The sequence below is a fragment of the Sminthopsis crassicaudata genome, chromosome 4 (genome assembly GCF_048593235.1).
Source record: "Sminthopsis crassicaudata isolate SCR6 chromosome 4, ASM4859323v1, whole genome shotgun sequence".
NCBI classification, from domain to species: Eukaryota; Metazoa; Chordata; class Mammalia; order Dasyuromorphia; family Dasyuridae; genus Sminthopsis; species Sminthopsis crassicaudata.
In genome coordinates, this window is record NC_133620.1 from 40,454,459 (window position 1) to 40,482,356 (window position 27,898).

General features: G+C 34.4%; 1 protein-coding gene across 10 annotated transcripts in view; it reads right to left on the minus strand.

Moving 5' to 3' along the window:
- The window catches only part of SPATA1 (spermatogenesis associated 1), a 71,833-nt gene that overhangs the window by 3,713 nt on the left and 40,222 nt on the right, over positions 1-27,898 (minus strand). For 8 of the 10 annotated variants that reach the window (XM_074266379.1, XM_074266373.1, XM_074266377.1 and 5 more), the window contains 7 exons: positions 27,363-27,465; positions 26,532-26,592; positions 17,530-17,638; positions 16,814-16,939; positions 11,805-11,983; positions 3,415-3,513; positions 852-1,032 (listed from right to left, as the gene is read on the minus strand). In XM_074266379.1, coding sequence (XP_074122480.1) covers positions 931-1,032; positions 3,415-3,513; positions 11,805-11,983; positions 16,814-16,939; positions 17,530-17,638; positions 26,532-26,592; positions 27,363-27,465 — 779 coding nt within the window. In that variant the 3' untranslated portion in view covers positions 852-930. Of the gene's footprint in view, positions 1-851; positions 1,033-3,414; positions 3,514-11,804; positions 11,984-16,813; positions 16,940-17,529; positions 17,639-26,531; positions 26,593-27,362; positions 27,466-27,898 lie in introns of those variants that run through there. The other 2 variants (XM_074266375.1, XM_074266376.1) reach the window with 1 other exon arrangement.

Consider the following 27,898-nt stretch of genomic DNA (forward strand, 5'->3'; position numbering starts at 1 on the left):
GGATGCTGTTTCAGTCTATTTTGAATAACTGATGGTTTTTGTGTTTCTAAAATATGTTAATAAGGCAGTTCTTGGATACTAATCCCAGGAGTTTTCTCTGAGTGCTCCAAATGGTAAACTCAAATTCCTGAGTCTTAGATTCTTAGGCTGCTGTTTAGTTAAAATAAAATAAAGGATTATTCTTTTAATTATCAAGGTTACATTAAAAAAAATCAATGTAGCCCTTTTATACCAAGACGTGGTGGTTTGCTAAGACTAATAATGGACCTTTATTCTTAACTCATAGATGAATTATCTTTAAACCCTGCAATTTAATAATGAAATACTTTACTGTAAAATGAAATCCAGAATCTTGAAATACTCAAAAATAACTAAATAATGCCCTAAACAAATTATTTGGCTTTTCACTGCTCTTTCTTTTACCTTCCTTCCTTCCTCCCTTCTTTCATCCTTCCTTCCTCCCTTATTTCATCCTTCCTTCCTTCCTTCCTTCCTTCCTTCCTTCCTTCCTTCCTTCCTTCTTTCTTTTTTCCTTCATCCCTCCCTCCCTCCTTCCTTCCTTTCTTCCTTTCCTTGCTTCCTTCATCCCTCCCTCCTTCCTTCCTTTCTTCCTTCCTTCCTTCTTTCCTTTCTTTCTTCCTTTTTTCTCTTTCTTTCTTTCTCTTTTACCAAAGCTACTCTCAAAGTTCATCTCCTAACTTGTCGAGGGGGTGTGATCTGTCTTAGTGGAAGGAATATCCACTTTGACAAAATCACAGATCCTCAAAGTATTGAAGAAGTATACTGTGCTTTAACATTTCCTGAGTTACTTTACAAACTCAGTATGAAAAATAAAGGAATAGAAACACAAGGCTTATAAAGAAACATTGGCAAGAACAATGGATGGACAGTCTTCAAACACATCTAAACATTTTGAAAAACAAGACAGCTCTAAGTAAGTACATTTGACTGGGAGCTTAAAGATGCCTTCATTTTCTTCTGTTCCAGTTCCAATTTTAATGTTCGTATGTCTGAAATTGCTTGTTTTCTCATCTGCAAAAAGAATTGGAGGCTGTAAAGGAAGGCTCCCAGATGAGATCCAGGCAAAATGATTTTTAAGTACCTTTCAGAGATTAATTAAATCTCACATTGGCATTCTGAAGGCAATCACAATACTCATGCAGTACAGCAGCTGCCATAATAAAGCAGCAGTTTCAATGGCCTTCTATGTTCTCATCCCCTAACTAACACAATTGACCTCTGTCTACTGCCTTTAACTTTCAAGGGATGAAAACTAGGTGGTTGAACAGCAAAATTTTATTATGATATTCGTAGTTAGTTCTTAGGCTTCATATAGCATACAGAAATATATTACATTTTGCTAAAATATTTTACTAACAACAATGAAAGACTAGATACCAATTTTTATATTCTCACTCAAATTTTAAAATGAAATTTCACTGTCAGTTTAGCCAATGATAGAGCTTTAAAGTTAGATGATAGAGCTTTTAAAGTTGGTGGAGTGATTTATATTTAACATACCAGAAAGCAAGGATTTGTCATTGGGACACACCTAGGCTTCCTAAGTCCTATTTGAATGCCTTATTTTGCCAGAAATGTAGCGTTCTCCAAAGGCTTTATCAATCAGTAGAGCAGAAGCTTAGGCAAGTTCCACCATGTTGGAAAGGACTCAAGTGTGGGCTTATCTGAGGACTAGGCTTAAACAATTTAGAAACTATTTGCTAGCTTGACCACAAGATAATCCATTTTTTGCCCTCAATAATTCCTGAAAACCACAGAGAAGCTTTGATCTGCATTGTGGAGGGAATATCCACATCAGTGAAACTAGTAAAAATTAAAAATGCAAGATGACTTAAAACTAGATAATACCTTTATTTGTGTGGTTGATGTAAGGGTCTTTCTTTATAAAGAAATTTCTTGATAATTCAGTTTGGCCAGTGGCTCACAGTTATTTGCACTTTGAAGTTTTCAAAGTGCTTTGCTATCAATCTAGAGAGTAGAAGTATTATTCCCATTTTCAAGATGAAGAAACTGATGCCCATGGTGACAGTGATGGTGACTCAACCTTAAGTGAGGCAGTGTTATCAATAGTGTTGATTCATTGGAAAGTGTCCATATTATGTGTGTGACCATGTGCAAGCCACTGAAACTTTGAATATCAGTTTCTTCATCTATAAAATGGAAATAATGCAAGTATTGCCTTGTTCACAGGATGATTGTAAAGACATGAAAATATCATTTTGCAAACTTTGTAACATTATGTGATTATCATTATCATTATTATTATTAATTATTGTATTTGGTTGTCTTGTGAATAAAGATCAGCTTAGACCTGAATGCAGACTTTTTTGCTTCAGAGCCAATGCCCTCTTCCATTCATATTGCATTTCATAATATTGCAGTCAATTTCAGGCCAAATACTTATGGTTAAAATATTTATCTTCATTGGGCAATCTCACTGATCACTATGGTTGACATAGAATTGATCTGATCATGTCATTGAGTACTGATTACAAAGAAGACTCCATGGTCAGGTCCAATTTAGAGAAAATATTTTTTAAAAGTTATTTTTTTTTCTTATAGTCCATTTATATCCTGGTGCATTTATAAGTCAGAATGTACTAGTTTTTGATAGCATCAAGTATACACAAATGTACCCTCGTGCTTGGGGCGGCTGGACAGAGCCATGGGTTGAGTAATAGGTCTGGAATCTGGAAGACCTGAGTTCAAATTTGGCCTCAGGTACTTATTAGTTGTGTGGCCCTGGGCAAGTCAATTCACTCTGTTTGTCTCAGTTTCCTCCCTCTGTAAAATGAGACGGAGAAGGAAATTGCAAACAAGTCCAGTATCTTTGCCAGAAAATCCCAAAAAGGGTCATGAAAAGTCAGACATGTTGAAAGGACTGAACAAACAACACATTCTCAGACCCTGCAACTACTAGTCCCTTTTGTTTTAATAGTACATATTTGAATTCTTTGTAAAGTGAACTCTCTATAGTATCCATGAAAATTCTCTATTAGCAGGAATAATTGCTGAAGCTACAATGCCACATCCCACATTTATATTAGATAACAGAACTGACAATGATGTTTTGGTTACATACTAATCTTATGTACTCAAGATAGATCTAAAATCCCTACTTGGTAAAAATTTCCATTAACTTTTTTCTAGCCCATGCTAAATACTGATCATTGACTGCTAGATTTGAATTTTTTGGTCAAGTAGTGACCACTATTTTAGATCACTATTTAAGTGATCTAAAAAAAGCCCCAAATTCAAAACTTGTTTGTTGGAAAGAGTTAATATTGCTGGATCACAAGGTAATCAACCCTAAGTATTTTATACTTTTATAATTCAATGTAAATTCTTTTATTTTAAGAAATAATTTATACTATGAATAGAAAACAAAATTACCTTAATTTCTATCATAAGTTTCATTTTGTCAGTGTCCAATTTTCTCTTCAGTTGGTCAATTGCATGCTGTACTTCAGTGATCTGGATTATAAGATTATTCTGTGGAATATACAAACACACATATCTTTACTTATCCCAGAATTATGGAATTCCGAACCAGAAGGAGACCTTCAGAGTCATTTACTTTACATTTGCAGGTAAAGACAGATTTAGAGATCTCAAATGATTTGTGTAACACACAGGTGAAATATGTCTGTAAAATTTTTATTTATTTATAATTAGTTGCTATAATCCTTGACAACCCCTTATTATGCTCCTGTTGTCTTTGATTTTGGAATTCTTCCATATGGCTCAAAAAACGGTTCACTTCCCTTTTGTTCTTCCTTGGTTGCCAAAATTAGACTATACCCTCAAAATAAATTACACTCAAATTTATATTTGGAGTCATATTTTAGAATGATTTTCATTTTAGATGTATATTATAAGTGGATATTCTACTGAAATCTTGAAAGTATGTGATTGGAATTCAGAGAAAGTCTAGTTCTTGATATCTAGATTTGGGAATTGACCACATGAGATGATAGTTGAAGTTAGGAGAGTTATGAATTTTTATTGGAAGCATGTATGAAGAGATAACTGGGTCAAAGAATGCTGACATTTAGATGGAAGGAAGAAGAGCCAGAAGGAAATGGTTAATATGTAGGAGACAATTTTGAAGAGGAAGTGGATGATTTTTAGCTATCAAATGCTCCAGAAAGAGTCAAAAGAATAAAACCTAGGAAGAGGCCATTTTATTTAGCAGATAAGATGTCACTGACCTTTTTGAGGAAAATTTCAGTTGCAGGGACATAAGCTGTATTCAATATAGCTTACTAATTATGAATCCTGTTGCTTTAAAAGGCAAAGGCCTAAGGCAAATGACTAATCCAGGAACTGTGAAGCACCTTTCTTCTGGAAAGGTAAATTGAGCATCTATAAAATATTGCTTAGCACTTTCAACAGTTATCTAAGAATATAAGTTGCAGATAAATTGTCAATCTACCTCTATGGTAGACATTTCCACAACAGGGTATTTCCTATGTAGATGAAATCCCAAAGCCCAACCACAAAAATACCCCCAACCCTAAGACATATGTAGCTATGAACTCTGTTTCTAGTGATTGGGGTTACTGACATCAAATCAAGCAGTTGAAGACTGCTAAGATTTCTTTTGACTAGGGAAAACTAATAGCCAAGTTAAAGTTAGCAGACTTCACTGTTAGGACAGAGGGAAGTCATTTGTTAAAAAGAACTAAGGAAAATTGAGTAGAAAGGTATATTAAACTCACTTTCAGGCAATTCTAGCTATGGGAAGCTTTAGTATTGAGACCATGAGAATATAATGACATCACAAGTGATATGAGGGCAGTGTATTTTGATCTCAAGTTATAGATCTAGGAGGAAATAGATTTCTAAGTTTTAACTTTGCAAACTCAAATTAAAAAGGTAAATGAAGATAAAATAAAATAATGTGCAGAAGTGGACGGAAAGCTGGTCTTGGAGTCAGGAGGACTTGAATTCCAGTTTTGCCTCTAACACATACCACTTGGGTTAACCCAGGCAAATCCTTTAGCCTCTCAGTGAAAAGTTATCCTCTAGGATTAGTGGGAGAGGAGGTTTCCTCATCAAGGTGTTCCCTACACCAATAAAATCATAGGCAAGTCATAGGTTTAGCTTAAAAAAAAATTACCACAATTATAATATACATAGGATCAATCAAAAAAATAGAATGTCGCACAAGAGAAAATGTAACTGTTCTGGTTCACACTAATCAAAGTTAAGAAATATTATACAGGTCACTGAAAATTCTGAAGACACAAGCAGAAAAATGATACAATCTCTGGAGGGCCTCCATTCTATATAAGGAGGAATATAAGCTAGAAGGCAGTGGGGCCATATCCCCTAAAGGTGGTTTGAACAGGAAGATGATCCTTTTCGATGGGCTAAAGAAGGAAGGCTTTACCTGCCTTGGGCCCTGAAAGAAAATGGTTTCAACAGGGAGAAACAGGGATAATGAAGCAGAGGAATAAGATATGGTCCTTGTGAATGTAAAGAGATGGGGAAGTGTATCTATCAGCCTGGAATGTAGATAAATGGAAGAACTGTGAACTATGGCTATAAAGGTAGACTGGATCACATTGTAGAGAGCCCTAGATGCCAAAGTAAGGAATCTCTATTTGATTCCATAAGCAAAGGGGATGCCTGGGAGATCCTTGGCTGGGAGTGAAAAAGTTGGACCTTCCTACTCAGAAAATATTGGTAACTATATTGGGCCATTATTGGAGGTCAGAGTGATCAATCTACTCATTTACCCTAAGCACCTTGCCTTTTTTAAAGAGAAGGCCAGTAAATTTGAGAGATCATTTCCTCCTGGGTTCTACTGCTTTTCCCCCATATTTAGGATTTCTCCTCAGCTACGGGCTCTGTACGAAGGTACAAAGTAGAGCATTCAGCAAAGACATGGACAGGTGGTGATAAAGATTAGCACAAAACCTAAATCATTTGTGGAAGGAAAATATGCTGAGTCAATAGGGTAAATTTCCCATTGAGGCAATTTGTGGAGCCTGATCTGCCATCTCTATTTCATGCCTCTGCATGAGTGACTTAAGAACATTTTTTGGCTTCTTATCCCAGCTTTCTGGTTGGGTTTATTGATTTATTGATTTGTTTATTACACTTATTTTATACTTCCCTGTAACGACCTTTGCCTCTCATAAATCCAGTGAATAGTTGTAATTCATTTCTTTAAGTGTTGACTAATTTGCTCTTCTTGCTGAGGTATTTTCAAGTCTTTCCTAGCACCATAATTCAAAAGCATTGATTCTGAAGCACCCAGCTTTCCTTATAGTTCAAACTCTCATACTTTCTCTTACACTGCTACTGGGAAAAAAGTTTTGACTATATAGACCTTTGCTGGTAAGATGATGTCTCTGCTTTTTAGTATGCTTTTTAGATTTTCCAGCAGCTTTCCTTCTGAGGAGTAAGCATCTTACTTTCATGGCTGCAATCACTATCTGCAGTGATCTTTGAGCCCAACAATGTAAAATCTGACACTTCTTCCTTTTTTTTCTCTTTATTTTCTAGGAAATAAAGGGACTTGTTGCCACAGTCTTACCTTTTTTTTAAAAAAATATGTTAAGCTTCAAGCCATGGAAGGCTACTTTTTCCTGGTAGTCAAAGATTCATTAGATGTCCAGAAAACTTTTTCTTCACATTAGACTTTTAGGTTTTTAGTTTAGTTTTTTTTTTTTCAAAGTTACCTAAAATGTCTTGCTTGTCCATAGTATATATTCTGAGTAAAATTCTCCTATTTTTACCACATTAATCTTTTTTGGAGATTCTCCCCTTTCCATTCTTGGATGTCTTCTGAATGTAGCCACAGAATCCTGTTCTCGGCTCCCTTTCACTCACTCTGCACCTGTGGAATAGTATCTTTCCTTCAAGAGCCACATCCTAATCCTGGGTCTTATCCCTCGGATCTCAGTAATACCAATTAGGTTAAAGAGTCTTTCTTACTTGGACTCTCTAATCCCCTTTGCTTGCTGCCTCTATTTAGGGTGGTAGAATATAGTTGTCTGAAGCCAAGGACTGGCTTTGGGCTCCTTTCTTGGATTTTGTCTGACTGATATTTATTTCCCTATAGTGTGGCCACCTTCTGTGGTATTCGCCTTCAGGGGTCACCCAGCAAAGAGAAGGGCTTTCAGAAATGGAAGGTAAACTTTACGGTGGCAGTCCTCTCAGGCTACCTGGAGAAAGATCTGCATTTTATGATGCATTGTGGCCTTTGGGGATATACTAAGTCAGGAGAGTCTGTGACCCTTTATTGCAATACCACCTTCCCGTATAACCTTTCAAGACCAGAGCACCTGTCAAGTCAATGAGCATTTCTTAAGTGCTTACCACATGCCACAAACAGTACTAAGCACTGGGGCTGCAAAGATGATGTAGTTCCTTCTGGGAAGAAGCTTACATTCCAAGGGAAAAGATAACATGCAGAAATCAATACATATTCAAGATCTACATAGGGTAAATTAATCATCTCAAAGGAAAGGCACTATCATTAAGGAAGATCAGGAAAGGACTCTTGCAGAAGGTGAGATCTGAAGGAATTTGGGGAGATCAGGAGATAGAAACATGAAGGAAAAGGGAAAGGACCAGGTACTTTACACATTTCACTTGATTCTCACAACAACCCTACAAGATAGATGCTATTATCATTCCCATTTTTCAGTTGAGGCAAAGCAAGGTTAAAGTGAGTTGCCCAAGATTACACTGCGAGGATCTGAGGAATTTCTGACTCCAGGCCCAAGGCCACCAGCTGTCTGGACAGGAGGGGGAGCCCCCCACGTAAGGGGAACAGCCTTTGAAGAGGATGATGAAGGGTTGTTTTTGAGGAACAGAATAGGGGCCAGTGTGATCTATTGGACAGTAGAGTACATCAGTGGGATTAAGGTTTAAGAAGACTTTAACCATAGGAAGGATCAAGGTTATGAAGGGCTCAAAAAGAAGCAGAGAATTTTATACTTGATCATCACTGTGGAGTCCTATTTTTTTATTGACTCACCTATCCCATGTCATTCCAAGTATAGGTTGTTCCCTAAAATAAGACATCTTTGAAAGGAAAATAATATGTAATATACAGTAGAAAACCATACTTACATTCTTTACCAAAATATACTCTCTTGTCTCACTGTTGCATTGAAGGGACCCTGGATTCTCGAAGGCTATGATAGAGATCATCTCATCATCTCCAATATGTTGGCAGTAGGAGATGAAATTTTTAAGAATGACAGCCCACAAAACAAATAGAAACTAAAAAATCCCTTGTCCTGTGTACTTTCTTTCCCCTGCTTCAATGATTATGGCAGAACAATAGAAAAGGGCAGGGTGAGCAGAAGAGTGTTAATAGTCACACCATTTTAAAAAGCATATATAAGCATTAATGTGACAGTTGGTACTCTAAATGAGAACTCTTTGCTCAATGACCAATGAATTCACATACCACTGGAAGAACTGAGCCAAATCAACCACATTCTTGCAATAAATCTATCTAATTACACTATTGTTCAGTCCACATCTCTTCTTTTCTGCATGAATATCACTAAGCTACCTTTATAACATTATTTGCTAAATCCAAGATAAACTATATCTTTATATTCTCTTAGTGACCCTATTAGAAAAGGAAATGAGGTTAGAAAGGGATGATCTGTTCTTAATGAAGCCTTGCTTGCCCTTTGGGGCCTGATTCTTTTTCTAATTGTTAACTAATCATCTCTTGACTTACTACAAGATTTTTCCAGAATTCCAAGTGAAATTTACAAACTCCATTCTTTACTTTGCAAACTCCATTCTCTGCCTTTTTAAAAGATAAGATAAGACAACATTTACATTTTTCCAGTATGACCTCTCCAATTATCCTTTTCAATATCATTGATAAGATTCAGCAGTTCCTTTGATATCCTGCCATAGAGTTCATCTGGACCAAATGACTTGAATTTATAAGATGCAGCCAAGTACTTTCATGACCATCTTGTTTATCTTGAGATTTTTTCAAGTTCTAATTATGTTGCACCCACCCACATACTTAAAACAGATAATTTAGCCTCCTTCACTGTAAAATTGAAATTGAAGTAAACTGAAGCACAGCATTCTGAACACAATCAATTATTGACAGTATAAGTTTGCCAATAAGCAGGGTTTCATCCCCTTAAAAAAAGCTAAGATTCTCAATGAGGAGGACAGCTCTCTTATAGACAAAAGGAGGGACATCCAGAATAGAAGACAGCATCATATATGGAGAAAACAGTATGACTGCTTACAAAGCTCATAGCATCATCACAGGTGTAAGAAACAATATGATTGCCTGGAAATTGGAAATAAGGGGCTGGCAACAACCCATATTACTAAGAAATGTCTATTCTTTACAGTTTAGTGAAAGTGGACCAGACTATATTTGATAACAGACTAGAATCCCTGACATTCACTTGCATCTTTAAGAATAACAGAATACAACGGCAATTAGCAGGAGAACTAAACTTATAAATTTAAACTAGTTTATAGCAAAGCTGAATTTCCAAACTTCATGCTGAGACAAATGAAAATTATTTATGCAGTTACAAAAATATTGCCAGTGATGCACAATAAAATTAATTTAAAAATAGAATCAATTTGATTTTCCCAAATGTTCATCATTTGGCAAGACTGAAGTCACCTGGACTCAAATTGTCTGGAATTATATCCTTCCTCATCTCTTGCCTCTTGGCTTCTTTTAAAACTTAGCTAAAATCCCATTTTCCACAACAAACCTTTCCTAATCCCTCTAAAGATTAAGTTTCTTCCCTCTGTTGATTAATCTCCAATATAGCTTATATCTACCTTATAGGTATGTAGTTGTTTCTTCAACCGTTCTTTGTATTTCCAGCATTTGATACAGTACTTGGCAAGAGTGGGTACTTACTGAATTCTATTGACTGACTGATTCTCCAACTCCCTTCCACCATTTTTCAAAATATTTGTGTATCATCTAGTATCCAATATTGAAAACAGTGATGTTGCCTTTGACTTCCCTCTCACGTCCTTCAACTATCAAGTTTGGTGGACTGTGTCTCCAAATATCTCTCATTTCTATCTTTCCCTGCTAATACTCTAATACAGATAGGTCCTGGTCACAAAACATTTGAAATATTCTGATAAAAATTTTGATAAAGCTTCCATTTCTATCTTTTCACCCTTGAATCTGTTCCTAATCCTAATCATCCTTATATATAGTTCTGATCATGTTACTTTTATATTAAAATTTTTTCTAATTCCTATTAAGTAAAATTCCAATTCAAGGCCTTGCATTATTTGACATTTTCCAATCGTTTCCATTGTACTTCATAACACTCCTTTTCATAATACTATACACTGCCAGCTAAACCATGCTGCTTTGTGTCTGCCACCTGTTCCCTCAACTTTTCAACCCTTAAGCCTTTGGTCACACTATCCCTGTGCCCAAAATGTCCTGTTTCTCCTTTTTGTCTGAAGAAATTCCCCAAGGATACGGACTACTTATGTATCTTTCTCTCAGTGCTGAACATAGTTCTCTGCATATAGTAGGTGCATAATCAGTATTTGTTGAATTGAAACGAATTCCTTCCTTGTAAGTCAATGATAGATCTTGGTTTGTGTGTCCTTCTCTCAGAGTGGAGTGGGTACTTTGGGAAGTAGTAGTTACCCTTCTCCTGACAATAATAAATAAAAGATAAAGCTTGATAATCATTTTTTAGACATGTAGCAGAAGACATCTTTGTTCAGGTAAAAGCAGGAAGAGATGGCAACTAAAGTCCCTTTCAAGTCTGAAGCTCTATTATTGTTAGAAATCTACAAATAATAATGTTTCTGAATGGCAAATCTGGCAATGGATATATAGAAGCAATAGGAAAGACATAAGATATAAACTGACAAAAAAAGTAGTAGAATTTTTTTTTTTTTAATGATCCCGTTGGTTGATCACAGGCCTAAAACAATTCCTTAGATTCCATTTAGATATAATGCAGTTTGATGTTGGCTATAATCTGCCAAGAAAAACTATTTTGTCACAAGTAAAAGATCCCCAATTCATTTCCTTCTCTGACTGCCCATTCCACTCTGGAATAGGTCAAAGAAAGCATTGGGGAAGGGTTTGGTTTTTTTTTTTCCTGACATCAATCCTAAAATTTGTTCTTTATACCTTTTATTTATTGCTCCTCATTTTCCCACCTTGAGTTGACCAGAACAAGTCTGTTTTTTCATGAAGCAATTTTATAGTCAGTAGAATAAATGAATATAAATGAATAATTCACATTGTAGAGCAATTTAAAGTTTGCAAAGTGTTTTCCTCTTATCTAGCACACAGGTAGTGCTTAGTAAATTCTTTTGACTGACTGACAATAACACAGTGGAATAAATTAAGAAATCACTTATGAGAGGCACAAACTAAGATTTAACCTTGACTTAAATGAAAGGAATTCATGTAAATTCACAAATATTTATTAAATAATTCATTCAATCCTTGGACTATGTATAAAAGAAACATCATGAGTAAAGTATCTTGCTAAAAATGTTTAACTCTTGCTGTTGTCAATAATCATTATAAAAAGGGATGAAGACACAAAAACATAATCTCCAACCTACTAATAGTCAAAAATTCTATTTAATGGAATGATAAATTGAGCTAAATTAAAAGAAATATTTAAAAATCAATATAAAATTTAGTATTATCAGATTACAAATATATCCCCAAATAGGAATATTAGCAATTCCAATGTATATACTCTAAAAAAAATATATCTGAAATAGAAAAATCACCAAAGAGGCATAAATTATAGTACCTTTGAGTCTTCCACATTTGCCAAATTCTTTGGCCGCATCTTGATCTCCCTAGCTTCTAGCTGCATGAGCAATTTTTTATAATATAGTTCTAAATCTTCTTGAAGTTTAGTTAATACTTCCTCCAATGAAGTTGTGATTTTCTTGGTTTCAAAATATTTTTTCTTCCAAGCTTCCTGAGCTATGAATAAAAACAAAATTTGTATTTGGCTTTTCATAGTCACATTAGTTTTAGAACTTAACAGTTCAAAAAAGGAATTTGTTGATAATTAGAACAATTGATACACTTTATGTTACTGATAAGGAAATTGAGCTTAGTTTAAATGACTTGTCCATGGTCATACAGTAGCAAAGTTAGGATCAGAATCCAAAACTTCTGACTGAATCCTATGTTCATTTACCTATATCTATAGTTCTTTCAGAAAATCAATGATATTAAAAACTAAAAAGATTATACTAAAAATTCTTTTATATTAATTCTTTTTTGTAAGTTATTTTGAGGCTATCATCTATTTATTTTATCCCATGAATGTAAAAATTGTGCTATTCTGCTCCGTGGGAGGAGGGGAGTTCCAGTAGAATTCATCATGGCTCCCTGACTATGTCTATCCTCAGTCAATGAATTATCTTTTGGGAAACTCATCTTCAACCTTGTTAATGGCCTGTTTTGTGAAGTTAACTGATTGTGTACCACATTTATCTAAGAAACTTGTTAAAAGTTAAAACCATTATGAGTATTTGCAAGAGTTCCATTTTATCTTGGGATAAACATTGTCAAAGTGAGTAGATATTAATATTTCCAAGATACTGTTGTCTTCTTTTTTCCCTGTTTATCTTCCATTTACTTTCTCACCAAGATTTAGTTATTTGAATTCCAGTAATAATGCTTTATGAGGCATTATATCCGAACGACTATTTGTTAAAGAATTGCTATTTCAAGATTTCAAGAAGATACATTCTCACATATATGATTTGTGTTCCTGGAGAGTTGGAGCTAAATCAGCCATAGAGAACAAGTTTCTAGATACATAGGAATAGCTATCTTGCTACCATCTACTGAAAGTAAGTCCTTGGCAAAACCTTTTTTTTTTTCCTTAAATTTTTGAGAGATAGGGTAGTATAGTGAATAGAAAGTTGATTTTGGAATCAGCAAAGCATGAGTTCACCTCTTTCCTCAGTGATCAAGGGCAAGTCACTTAACCTTTCTCAGGGACCCAAGCAACTTTTAAAGATTATATGATACAGAAGAGTTGCTCATCTGCACTAATGGAGGGAGTTTCCATATCAAGGAATTCCAAAGAAACACAGTCAGACCTTCCCTTCCCATTTCCCATTTTAAAATATAATTTTGTTTCTTTAAACCTTTCTGAGGTTGTAAGAGGGAGCTATATTATCCACATTTTACAGAAGGGAAAAATGTCACATAACTATTTGGGAATTTAGAACCAGATCTCAAATTTCTATGAATTGAATTATGTGAAGTGGTTTACTGGAAAGTAGATTTAGACTAACATCTTACACCATCTACCACAGTGGATATTTAACATAAATGTATAAGATAACGTAATTTCATATTATGAAATTATTATTTCTCTTTTAGAGAAAGGGGAAAAGGAAAATAGGTTAAAGGAAGCATTCTTAACTAAATATGGAATGGTGGTAAAGAAAGAAAACAAAATGGACAATTTTGATTACACAAAATTGACAAGTCTTATATGCAAACGTAATACAATTAGGATTTTTTAAAAGTCAGCTAACTGGAAAAATAAAATGATGGTATGATAAAGTTTTAATACTATGTGTGTGATACAAAGCCATACAAAAACAAAAACCATCTAAATAAGTGGTCAAAGGATATCAACAGGCAGTTTACAAAAGAAAAAATGTAAGCTATCCACAAAAGGGGGTGAATGGCTCCAAATCATGAATAAGAACAATACAAACTCTCAGATTGGCAAAAATGACAAAAGAGGAAAATGTCAAAAGTTTGAAGGGGCTTTGGGATGACAGGCATACTAATTTAGGGGGGTGGATTGAGCTGTTTTTCAAATAGTTAGGAAAGCAATTTTGAATTCTATCTGAAGACTCATTAATGTAAGATACCCCTTCAACCAGAAATACCTCCAAAGAAGTCAAAGACAGAGGCAGAGGGTTAATATATTTTTTAAAAAACATTAAAAATAGTACTTTTTAGTACATTAGAAAAGAAGTAAATGCCCATCAGTTGGGTGGCAGCCTGAATTAATAGTAAGTGAAGTGATCCAACATTATTGTGCAATATGATGTGAAAAATCAGAGAAATTTGGAACTATTTGCATGAACTGATGTAGATTCAAGTTAGCAGCACCAGGAGAAATTTATACAATAACATACTGGGAAAACAACTTGAAAGACTCCAGAACTTTAATCAATGCAGTGACCAATCATTGCTTCTGAAAAATTATTGTAAAGTATGTCTCCCACTTACCAACAAGAACAAGAGAATGTATTAGAGATGAAAAATGAGTCCTGGATTTTCAGACATGGGAAATGTGATAATATGTTTTGACTATACTGTATTTGTTACAAGGATGAGCGAACTTTTTTGGGATAGGTGAAGGAAAGCTAAGAGAAAAAAAAAAAAGCCAAGAGAATAAGGCAAAAATTTTTAAAAGGGAAGAAGCAAACAAGGCAATTTTTTACTACCTTGTTAAATTTAATATGCACTTTAAAAAATAAAAATGTAGAGAGCAAATGTTTATAGCTTTATGTGCAATTCTTCCCTTGCTATCCCTTGTTTGTGTATTTCAATGTTTTTCTTTGTAAATGATTAAATGTATAAGTCAAAAGTTCTATATTTTTCCACTAGACCTTTAGTGACTTAAACAAAACTGTTAAATTTCTATGTGAAAATATAAATACTAAAAAAAATGCATTTAACTATCCTAACATGAGTAGAAATCTCAGTTTGAGTTTAGTATTTATTGAATAGCCTTTTTTTCCCCTTAATGTAATAGAATGACCAAAAAGAACTTTATAGAGATTATCTGTTATACTCCTCACTTTATAAGTGAAGCAGATAAGGCCCCTCAGGTGAAATGACTTGCCCAGTGTAGTAAAACTGACAAAACTAGCAAATGGCAAGGTTATGAATACAATTCAATAAATATTTTGTTTTGCTTGCTGTTGTTTTAGTGGATAGACATGCAAGGATACTGTGACAGACACTGAGGCTATAAATCAGTCTAGACTCCTATCCAGTGCCATGCAGCTGGTGCCACAGTGGATAGAACTCTGGGCATAAAACTGAATTCAAATTCAGCCTCCGGCACTTATTAGCTGTGTGACTCTGGGAAATCCCTTCCCAGATTTACCTCAGTTTCCTCAATTATAAAAGGTGGATAATAATGGCACCCATCTCTGAGAATTGTTGGCAGGATCAAATGACATAACAATTGCAAAGCACTTAAGGCATAGTGTCTGACATATAATATAATTTAGTGCTATATCAAAGTTAGCTACATATATATGTGCATCCATATATATATTAATATACAACATGTGTATATGTATACACATGTATATATTGGATAGCTTTATATCAGAGGAATTTTCAAAGAATTTCAGGTTTAGAAAGAATCTCAGCAGCCAACTCATCATCAAAGAGTCCTCACTAAAAAATATTTGATAAGGGATCATCTCACATTTCCTTGAAGACTCCAACTATGGTGGGGAGGTTAGGAAAACCTGCCACTGCCCAAGGAAGCCCACTTTACTTTCGGATTGTTCTAGCAGTTAGGCACTCTAACATAAATCAGCCTCTTTGACATTCTGCCCACTGCTCTCCCACCACCCATCTCAGAGGAATCCTGTGGTAAAATATCTCTAATCTCTCTCCCACAGGACAACCCTTCAAACATTTGAAAACAGCTGCCATGTCTCTTCTTAAGTCTTCTCCTAGTTCTTTCAGCTGGTCTTTATGTAGGATGAATTGAGGTCATTCTAATTGCCCTTTGAAATATTTTGTAACTTATCAACATCCTTTATATACTATGGTGTCCAGAACTCGTTAAGTTCAGACATGGTTTGCCCGGGACAGAGCATAGGGATGACCTCCTTATTCTTGAGAGCTATGCCCTTCAACTTAGTCAAATAGTGGATTGCCTTTTGGGGCTCTGATACTCTGTTAATCATATTGAATTTACAGCTCACCCAAACCCACCAAAACTTTTTTTTTAACCAACTCTCTGATTCTGTTTTTTTCTATCTTTTACCTATAAAGTTAATTTTTTTAATCCAAGATTTTATATTTATCCTTAGGACATTTCACTTTCCAACGTTCTGCCCATTGATCTAGCCTGTCAAGTTCTGTTTGGATTCTGATTGTCTTCCAGGGTGTTGGTGCTCACTGATGGGTGTCATCTCCAGCTTAGACACAGATGCTGTCTGATAAAAATGTCAAATAGTAGAAACCAAGGAGATATCCCTGGGGTATAAGATTAGGGAACTTCTTGATTTTCACACTGAAAATGATTTTGCTAACTACTTCATCCCATAGGGAACACAAAACCATTGATTGCCAAAGCAGTACACTGACTTCTTAGGGAAAATTCCATTTTGAGGGCATTAGGTTTTTGCATGTCACTTCCTGATGATATCTACAACATCCCCATATAACATTTTTTTTTTTGGTGCTTTAAAAAATATGACGAAGGATCACATCTGCACATTCACTAGTTTGTGGTTTAAATCTGGATTCATACACCATGACTATGTGACATTATTCTGATTCTATACTATCTGTTGGAAAATGACTGATAGACTGATAATGCAAAATATGAATATCATGTTTTATATTAGACCCCTCTGAACATGTAATGGGGGCATAAACTTCACTAGGTGCAACTGTTTTAATCTTGTACCAATTGCTATAATACTAAAAAAAACAAACACTAATTATAATTTTACATTTATTTTAACAATGTAAGCCTTAAATATTTTATATGGATATAAGATATTTAATAAGCTATACCACGATATCTTTTCAGTTTGCTTTGTTCAAATAAAGTTTTAACTTTTTTCATAAGTTCTTCTCTCGTCTCTTCCAAATGACATCTTTCTTCCTTTACTTGCTTCATTTGTTGCATAATCTTGCATCCTAAGGAAATGTAAACCACATTCATAAATATGTAGTAACTTAAGGGAAAATATTCTACAATTGGAAAAACTAACCATATCCACCTCAACAGTTATTTTCTTTGTGATGGTACAGCATTTACCTTCATGGTAAATGTGCCATCTCAGGTTCTGAACATGATATACAGAAAATAATATATAAAGCAAAGGTGAGAACCATCCAAATGAATACATTTGCATTCATATTCTTTATGAAGCTCACATTCTCTTCTTTAAAATGTACATATGCAACTACAAATTCAGTCACATATTAAGACACTAGGTCTTAAATTGCAAGTGGCCATTATTGGCCATTAAAGTTATTTTTCTAGATAAGTAAAACCTATCTGTACTGCTAGAAGAACCCTAAAAAGGTCACATTTTAAACAAATTATTAATTAGATCAGTAAGTAATCTTGGGGTGGAAAATATCAGACTTTAACTAAACAAGGACAATCAGATTTTAGTGTCTGTTTTTAATGTAGCCACATTCTGAGCTCATAACAAACAGGTCATTTCATGATGCTTCATTTCTCAAGAGCCTCCTACTCTATGGAATCTCACAGTACTTACTCTCATTTTGTAACACAGAGGATTCAAGTATTCCTGGAGCAAAAGCCAGGAGAGGTAGTGAAGGAGGAGCAGAAGGACCTGGCGGCTTGTCATAATCTTCGTCACCTGACTGTAACCAAACAAAATGCACAGCAGGGATCCTTTTTGAAATATTTGTCAATAGAAAAAATTACTCATTAACACATTACCTAAGTTTCTTATTCAGATGCAAAATCTCTGTAATATTGCCCAACTTCAGTCACGTTAAGTAGTTATGGTGCAGACCTAAGCAGCAAGTATTGGCATTGCAGACAGTACCCATTACACTTGCGATCCACTTGCCTTTCAGAACATGTACTCAATACACAAATTGAAGTTTAGTTGTGTGACAGTCACTAGCCTCTTTATGATGGTATTAAAACATGATGTTCTGAGGTAGGAGTGCTTATACATGAAAAACACCAAAAAGGAGACAAAATAGCCCAACACTGCAGTCTGCATTGCATTGCACCCCCCAAAAAATCTTCTTCTAATCACCTCCTTGCCCCCGCTGGCCAAATCCAAAAGTGTTGTCAGGAGTGGGAATACTGGCCATAAACACTATGAATAAGTTTCTTCTCTTAGATTATTGCTTTCTTACACAAAACAAATAATTGAAGCCAACTGTATCACTTCAAAATTGCAGACCCAAAGAATCTTTGGAAGGACTGACATTTGCTATTATAAGGAATTTAAAATAAATTACTGTTGCAAATATTCCAAAAAATTGTCCCAGTTTCTACAAACATTCCTCAAGATAAATTGCCTCCAACGAGGCATTATGTGTATTAACTACTGGCTATTACAAATAATATTATGCATTAGTTTTCTTTTTGTTTCTCCTTATAAACTTGACAAACATTACCACACATGATAATTTACATATATGAAGGCCAAAAATGGACTATACAACAAAGCCATGATTCTCTATTTCATAGTTTGTAATTTATAAACACATAACAAATTAACTCAGCAGTTCCAAAACTGTCTTGTCTTTGCTTCCCCCTGAACTTAGTTCAACTACACCAATTTCCTAATTGACAGTTTAAGTAAATATACTTTCAAAAACACCTTCCTTCTTGAAACAATTTATGTGGCAGAAGAAAACTTTGAATCATTCTACTAGCCATCTACTTGCTAATAAAGTAAGTGTTGTATCCCATGAACCATCCATGTGTACCAAAATGCATGAGAATTGCCTTAAATTCTACCTGTTTTGCCTAAAGAAAGGAGAAAATTTAGGAATAGGATGGACTGGAGAAGAATTTTTATTTCTTTGCTTTCAAACAAGATCAAGATTGAACTCAATGTCTTCTTTACTTCATTTAACTTTGTTCAAGATCATGATTTTTCAGATAAAATTATTTTTCCAGATAAACAAAACTTATCTGTACTGCTAGAAGAACCCTAAAAAGCATCACCAATTGCTTGGATAAGAAACTGAAGACTGAAAGACTAGGACACACATAGTGTATTCGTGTTAGATACTAAATACTAAATGCTTATTTATTATATTTGGTTTTTTTTTTAACTCTTGAAAGATAAAGAGAAATTTGAGTAATGTGCAGTTGGTAACTGAAAAAGGAATTTGATTTCAAAAACATTTAGAGTCCGGAAAGAAATGGAATTTACCTAACAAGGGTTGTCACCAGTGTAAATACAGGTCTTGGAGCCTTGTATATTTACCTAAAAGGTCTTTAAACTGAAAAGAAAAGAAAAAGGAGAAAGCTTCTCTTGAAGATTATCCAAGCTCAGTGCCACAGAGAGTAGTTATGATGTACAAACAATAGCAATAGAAATAGTCAGAAGTTTTCAGGAGACATAATAAAGAACTAATAATAAAACTCCTGGCATCAAGTATTATGCACAAACACACCAAGTATTTATGTAAAACAAGTTGAATTAGTAATCACAGTATAAGAAAGCAAATTTGACTTTATAGAAACTTGATAGATAAGACTTGATTGGAAAGAGTTCTGGAAGAAATATTCTTTATTGAAGAGAGAAAGGGAAGGTAAATGTGGAGAATGTTCCCATGGGTGTCTCACAGGGCTATCTCCTGGGCCTTCTTTCTTTTCTTCACCTATACTATTTTACTTAGTGATCTTATCAACTCTCACAGATTTAATTATTATCTTTATGCTAACAACCTCTCTGCTGACCTCCAATCTTGTATCTCTAACTTGCTTTTCAGGTACCCAGATTTTAATATCCAGTTTAAGAACTTAAACTCTATATGTCTAAAAAAAATCATTATCTTTTCCCTTAAGCCTTCTTCCTCTCTTAACCTTCCCTATTACTGTAGAAGGCAACATCATCCTCTCAGTTCTTCAGGCATACAATCTAGGAGTCATCCCATCTTCCCCCAAATTCAAACTCTTGCCAAGGTCGGTTGGTTTTTACCTTTGTAACATCTCTCCTGAATTTCCACTTCCTCCGACACTGTCCTTACCTTGAGACAGGCCCTCATTACCCCATTCCTCAGTTACTTTAATCAGCAGGCTGATTTCAGAGAGGCCTGGAAAGACTTACATGAACTGATACTGAGTGAAGTGAGCAGAATCAGGAAAACAATGCACACATTAACAACAAGATTTTGTGATGATCAGTTGTGATGGATTTGGCTCTTCTCCACAATGAAGTAATTCAAGGCTGTTCCAATGGACTTAGGATGGAAAATGCCAATCACATCTAGAGTTAGAATTTTGACACTGAATGTGGATGAAAGAATAGCGTTTTCACCTTTCTGTTTGTTTGCTTTGTGTTTTTTTTCCTTTTGGTCTGATTTTTCTTGTACAACATGACAAATATAGAAATATGTTTAAAAGGATAGCACATACTTGATCTATATCAGTTTGATTGCTATTTTTAGGAGAGGGGAGGTAAGAGAGAAAGGAAAAATTGTAACACAAAGTTTTACAAAAATCAGTGTTGAAAACTATCATTACATATTTAAAAAAATAAAATACTACTAAAAAAAAAAAGAAAAGAAGGATAGATAGGCAGTATTCAATAGACTAAAACTGAACAAGGGAGTCAACCTAGAGAGGAAGGGAAACTTTCAAGAATGATACTCTGAAGATTAAAAAGAGAGAAAAATTACACTGAGAAGAAAAAGGGGCAGCTGTCCGAGGAGGTTGATGTATATAAACAGTATACTCACTGACCAACTAAGACTTCTAAAAATGTATGAGGATTGTAAGGTAGAGCAAATACAAAAGCAAGGCAGGGAAATAAGAATAGTGCTAGGTGTATGAAATATGAGAGCACTAATGACACTGACAAGGAAAAAAAATGACAACAAAAAGGACTTTTTAGAATTCTACTAAGAAAAGGCCTAGAAGCAGAGCAGGATTAGGTCTGCTCTTTAGGACAGATGCTCTAATGATAATTTAATACAGACAGAAAAAAGAATTGCCTGTAGTTTCACTTGCTAATTTTGGATTGGAAAGGGCAGGACAAAAATGCAAACAGGTAGATACAGTTACTCAGCTATTGTCAGGGATTTTTGAAAGACTGAGGAAAATGGCAAGTTGCACAAAGAAGTAGATGAAAAATTTAACGCATATTCCAGTATTCTGGAATAATGATAACTGAAGGAGGAAAGAAGGCCCACCTGCATAAATACTATTTTTCTTCTCTTTTTCCTCTACTAAAGATAATGATTTTTTAAATAGAAAAAAGGACAAAAATAGATACAAAATAGTTTATAAACAATCAAGAAGCATTTATTAGGCACCTGTCATATGTTTGTTACTGTATATATATATGTATATATATATACATATATATATATATATATAAGTAAAACTTGATATTCATTTTCATCACAGTAATTGATGAGAAAAGGCAGACACAGTCAGAATGAACAAGAAAGGCATCTAGAAAGTAGCCATGAGGGGACTTTTAAAGGAAGATTTCTAAATAAGAGGGGGTGAGGTGAGAGAGTACGGGCACTGGGAACATGGGGAGCTTGAGATAGTTAATAGGCTAGTCTGGATGGACAACAGTGTGAAGGCAGGTGATGTGTGAGAAGGCCTGAAAGCAGATTCTGCCTCTGAAGAGACCAAGTGCCAAGCAGAGAAGCAAGGAAATCATAGGGGCCCCATTGTGAGTGGCTAAGTGACAACACTATATAGCATATTGAGTTGTTGAGTGACAAGTTCAGATGTATACTTAACAAAAGTCACTTAACTGTGACTATGAGGGGTTGTGAGGGATGGACTGGAGAAAGGGAGAAACCAAAGGGAGGGATACACATTATGAAAAAAATAAGGGGATGGTAAGACTTTAGTCATAATTACCTGGTCTTATACAAACTAAAGTAACACAACCAACCCTCAAGGTCTAACTCATTCCCCATAGCAGGAGGGGAGGAGATGACAAAGCAGAAAAGTGAAAGCCAGGGTGACATCAGTCTCTTTGTGGGCCCAAAGACTGCTATAGAGAGGTTGTGAAAGACTGTCTAGAATCCTGAAATACAGATGAACTGAGCTCCTGGCACAACTTCAATGTGATGCAATATTCTGAAAAGTCACAGAAATTGTCCGGGCAGCCTAAGGTTATAAACTAGAACTACTATAAAAATATGCTCTACATGTAGAAGAGTGAAGCATGCTCCTTCTTGTTCTTCTACCACAAGGAAAGATACACCAGAATCCACCAGAAATAGTACTACTCCACCTACTGGACACCACAAGTGAACACAAAGTGGACTGAAGGTTTGAACCCTTTTATCATAACAAATTGGGAAATGGATCTTATCATCTATTGGTAAAGACTTTGTACTGTTAAACAATGATATACTGTAGACCAATGCAGGGCAAATCTCACAATTAACTTCATCCCTAAATACAGATCAGATAAAATAAGAGCTGAAAATCAAATAATTTTTAAAATCTGAGGAGGGAAAAATTGAGGAACCCAAGATCATTGAAAATTTTTCTTAACAAAAAGTCCAGAAATCCTAATAATGAAAAGGATGACCAAAATAGCACTCAGGACTCAAATGATTTTCAAGAGAGAAGAGCAGACTGAGGCTGAAATTTCTGAGTGCTCTTTGAGTTTATAGAATGAATCCAACTAACAGAACAACTATGTCGGAACAGAATTATTTAAAAATCTGGCATTTGCTATGCCATCATATAATTAACTCAGTCTCCCAAAATATCTAACAAAAAGTGCAAAAACATTTTATGATCTTCATACAACAGATATACAGCAGCTACTGCCATAGTAAGAACCTCTTATAAGAAGAAAAGTAAAGCTATCAAGGAATACTCCTAAGGTACCAAACACCACTATGGCAGGAGATGCTTGAGAAAGCTGTTGAAGATTTGTCAACTGAATCAAGATCTACCTGTTTTTTACAAGAGAACACTTGAATGCCATATTGCCCTAATCACAACACAAAATGTGAAACAATTCAAAAAACAAAGTATATCAGAAAATCTAGATTCCCCTAACTAAATTGAAAGCAAAAGCCAGAAAGCTGAGGCAATACAAATAATGGGAAGAACAATTTGAATAATTTAAATTAAACAAAGGCTGAGAAAAGAACTTAGAAAGTCCGTTTAGTCTAACTCCATCATACTTTTAGCTTAGAAATTTGAGGCCTGAACAGGTTATACGACTTACACTCTATCACATAGACAGCAAGTGACAGAGGGAGATTTGAATACTAGTTCCTTTGACTTCAAGATAGGAGAGAAGGTTGACAGTAGCCTTTGCAGAAATGCCAACACAAAGTCGAATAGGGAAGAATGAAAGGATTGCCTTGTGGTGTAAAGTATGCTTGGGATTGGGTCACAGATATTTGTAGAGTCTGAAGTGTATTAATCAGTTCTAAGGTGTGATTTCTTCCTAAATTGCATTGTGAGTTGGAGTAGAGGAAGCAGATAATGGTAATAATTCTGGTTTGGGATTTAGTAAGTCATGAATACTTGCAGGACAAGGAGGCAGGGGCAAGAGTAGAGAACAGTATAACATTAAACTGGTTAGCAATAGGGTGAAGCTTGGGGAAAAAGGAAAGCAAAGTAAGGATGATAACCTGGGAAAAATTACTGAGAAATGAGCTAGAAGTCGTGAAGAGAAGGAAAAAAAAAAACATTTGTTTAGAATAAGTGAAGAATAAAGGTAGATAAAATGATGGACTTACAGAATGATTAGAAAAACACAAAATGGAAAGAATATTATACAGTGACAAACACTTTGCTATTATAAACAACATTCCTGGCTCCTGAGAAGAAGAAATTAACTTCTCTTATTTGGAGACTAAGGGTGAAGAATAGTGCATACACTTTAATATGCAATCACTATGGGTTGGTTTTTTTTTTTAACTGAGCTATATTTCTTGGCTACAAGAGAAGACTTACTGAGAATAAGGCTTGGAAAAGCTAGATCTGAAAATGATTGTATTTTTTAAAGAATGGTAGAATACTAGGGGAATGATACAGAAATAATAATTATAAAAAATAATAATAAAATAAGATTTTAGTGAAGGATCTCATAAAATCTCTCATGTTAATCTTGTGGAAGGGATTGAGTGTGGGCTAATAATAATGATGATGATGATAAGCCAGCATTCAGATAGTGCTTGAAGGTTGGCAGAGCACTTTACCTATGCCACCTCATTTGATTCTCATAACTACCCTGTGAAGTAAGTACTATTATTATACTTATTTAATGGATGTAGAAACTGAGGCTCAGAGAGGCTTGATGATAGTATGGTTAAGGGATGAGTTAATAGTCAGAAAAAAACTAATACAATTTAGGTTACAAGAAAAAGTTTCCAAAATTACTAAGGAAGAGATCATCCTCTCTACCCTGGTCAAACTATACCATTGAGTATTCTCTTCTGTTTCAGGCACGTTATCTTGAGAAGGAGATTAACTAGATGAAGTGCATGGAGAAAAAAGCAAAAGTTGGCAGAAAGCTATGAGATCATGATGTATGTTAGTCAAAGATTTGTTTTAAAATAACTATAGGTTATTGAAATGATTATTGGTAGAACTATTCAGAATAAAGGATTATTAGACTTTATTATGGTAATTATAAAAGACAGAGAGATTCTACTGGCTAGAAAGATAATTCACTTTTATTTAGCACTTATGTAGAATATCGCACTCAACAATCCTATGAGGCAAGTAGACCTCACTACATACTATCATAAAATATATGCCCATTTGAAGACTGTTACTTATCATCACTTAATTTACAGGTGAGAAACTGATAGAGTTTGGTACATTGTTTGGCATATAGATGGTTAATGCTATTCTAAGCTTATGGTATAACTTGGCAAATTTTTGGATGCACATCAACTTTGGTTAAAATGAGTCAACTTATTCAAAAGTTATAACACAATAAAAAGAAAAACATAAATTTCTAAGTAGAGGAATAGAAACAGAAATTTCAGTTTTTAAATGTTGTTTCTATTAAGACAAATCTACAGAAACACAAAAGTAAGGGTGTAGAACAAGGTTAAAATTTATAATTCACATAGTAAAATCTCTTTATAATATGACTGGCACCAGTCAAGAAACATTCATTAAGTGCTCACTATTGTAGGTGCCAGGAACTGGGTTGATTAAAAGCTCAAAAAAAAAAAAAAAAAAACACACACACACAAAAATAGTCCCTGCCCTTAAGGAGTTTATTTCTAAGGGGAAAAGACATGTGTTTAAATTAGTTTATGTTGTGATAATGAACCTCTTATTGACTAAGAGTAAATCATCATCATCTTCAAATCTTATTTCCTATTGTCTTCCTTATCCAACTGTTTAATGCTCCACTAAAAATATGCCCTTCTCTTCCTCTGTGGCCTCTGGAACTCCTATTCTGTAATTAACACACTTCAATTCAAATTAGACCCTTTTTTTCTCAAGCTTCTTCCATTTTCTAGCGCTCACAAAAATCTTGTTTCCCCCAAGTGACAAAACATCATAGACTCTTTTTGTTAATAAGGCCGGACCTTTTCTGCTATTTCTGACTCACGAGTCCTAGAAGGAAATTTTAAATACTCCTCATCGTCATTTCTAGATTTTCCCTTACATGGCATCATTCAACAATCCCCTTCCTCTGAGGCTCATTCAATCCAAATTTACTACCCATTCCAGATCCTTGTAGCTATTTTCATTCAGTTCCCAAGATATTCTTCCTTCTTTCTCATGGAGTTCACTAGCCCTGACTCAGAATCTCCTTTTGTGATCTAAATCCTACTTCTATATTATGGGACATCAATAAGAGAGAGAGAAAGAGACAGACAGACAGACAGAGACAGAGGCAGAGACAGAAATAGAGGCAGAGAGGGAAAGAGATAACTTCTACTTCATCCTTGCTCAGATTACAGAATACTGAGCTTTGGGAAAGCATGTTCTCCCCCACTAAATGACTAGGTTATACAAACTAGAGATAATGCAGGTCAATTATTTCATAAACTTTAAAGAACTTTATAAATGTCAGCTAATGTGTTTCTCTAACCCTAAGCTTTCTCTAACCCACCTACAAAGACGCAAACATGAAGCAGTAACCTTGTCTCCCCTTTTTCATTGTTACTACTCTGGTCCCAAAGCCAAGGAAAACAAGCTTATTTTCTAACCTCCCTAGAACTTGTTGAAAAGAGATTGATTCTGTTGAAAAGAAGTGTATCCTTTTATTTATTAATGATGATAATATTATATAGAATTCTTGGTAGCCACAAAACTGACAGTCCAAAGAAAGTGCTTTTCTCCTCAAAATAAGGATGACTGGTTTGAGCAGAGAATTCAAGAGGGATTTGTTAAGAATGGTTTTTACTTCTCTCTTTTCATTAGTACATGTTGTTTGTTTACTCCCAAATGCAAACTAGAGAATTCACTTCATATTAATGATAATGAAATTAGAAGTGTTTTATTAGTAGAAACAGAAAATTTAATTTTCAATGCTGCATGAATTTTAATGTAAACATTGCAATAGTCTGTCATATTTCATAAAGTATTAAATCGTACCGGATCTTCCTTTTTTTTGCTGCCATCAGTTATCTTGTCTCCATTTTCCCACAGGAATTGGCTGAAGGAAATAATACATATTTGGAAAGACTTATCAAAACATGGTTTATGAATATCTTTAAATTTTTTTCCAAAATCTGTTCTTTATCATTTTCAGGAAACATTTGTGTATAATACAAATAAAGGGATATTGTTAAAAAACTCATCTATTCCTTACTTATGATCAACATAATAATATCATTACACAATATCATTGGATACTTATATAGGATTGTAAGGCCTCCAAAGAACTTTAATACATTCTCTCACTTTATATTCATTATTAAAATCAAATTTAAAACAGGAGTTTAAAGCAAACCTAGATAGGCATTAATAGCCATGACATAAAAATGAACAATTTCATCATATTTCTATTCATAATTCTTAAGCTAAGGATAATCACTGAAGCACCTTTGTCTTAATTATAAATTACAATGTATGAAAGTGTTGCCTAAATACCTTGGACCCCACTATGAAATTTGAAGTTTTTTTTAATTAATAGATGCTAAGTATTTTACTTCAGGATGAGAAGATTAATTCAAGCAAATAAGTAGAATTGAAAAGTATAAACAGATTCTTAATGAATTTGCTAATTACCCTCCTAGCTACAGAAACTATTCTGTTACTAGACTAACTCTTATAATATGCAAAAACTGGAGCAGAAACATTTTTCCCACAATGAATTAGTCTGGAGCTAAGTTAAATAAAAGTGTATCTCTCAAAATAGTATTCTTTACTTCTTTTGGATTAGTTAGTGCTGTAAAATGTATACTTAAAATGAATAACAATTACCTTTTTTTGTTTTGTGCATGTAAAATACGTTTATCATCTAATGCTTCTAGAAATCCATACTTTCTGGCTGGGTATTTTTTAATCTTGTTGTCTTTTAGGCTGACTTTTTTTCCCCCAAAGTTCATACCAACCAATGTTGATTTTCAGTCACATGAAATAAAATTAAGAATAATTAGAATTTATTTAATACAATTTTGTTTGTAGCTCATTCACATATCTACCATAATCCTGCCCAACCCATATATAATGTATGTTTTAAAAATATATCATACCAGAAGATTCTCATATATGCTTTCACTTTTAAAATCCCTTTTTACTTGAACAAAATTCTTACATATTGGGAAGTTAGAAAACTTTAAGACATTAACATTTTAAAAGATTCTTTTAAGGCCTACTTTGAGGGTTCAAAATGGAGAAGTAATTGTGGGGTTTTTGAAGTGAAGGAAAAACTTTGGCAGGTCTTAGTCATGTAGGAAAGATTTCAAAGAAAACTGATAAAATGCATATGTGTCTTGATATATGTATCTTTTCTAGGG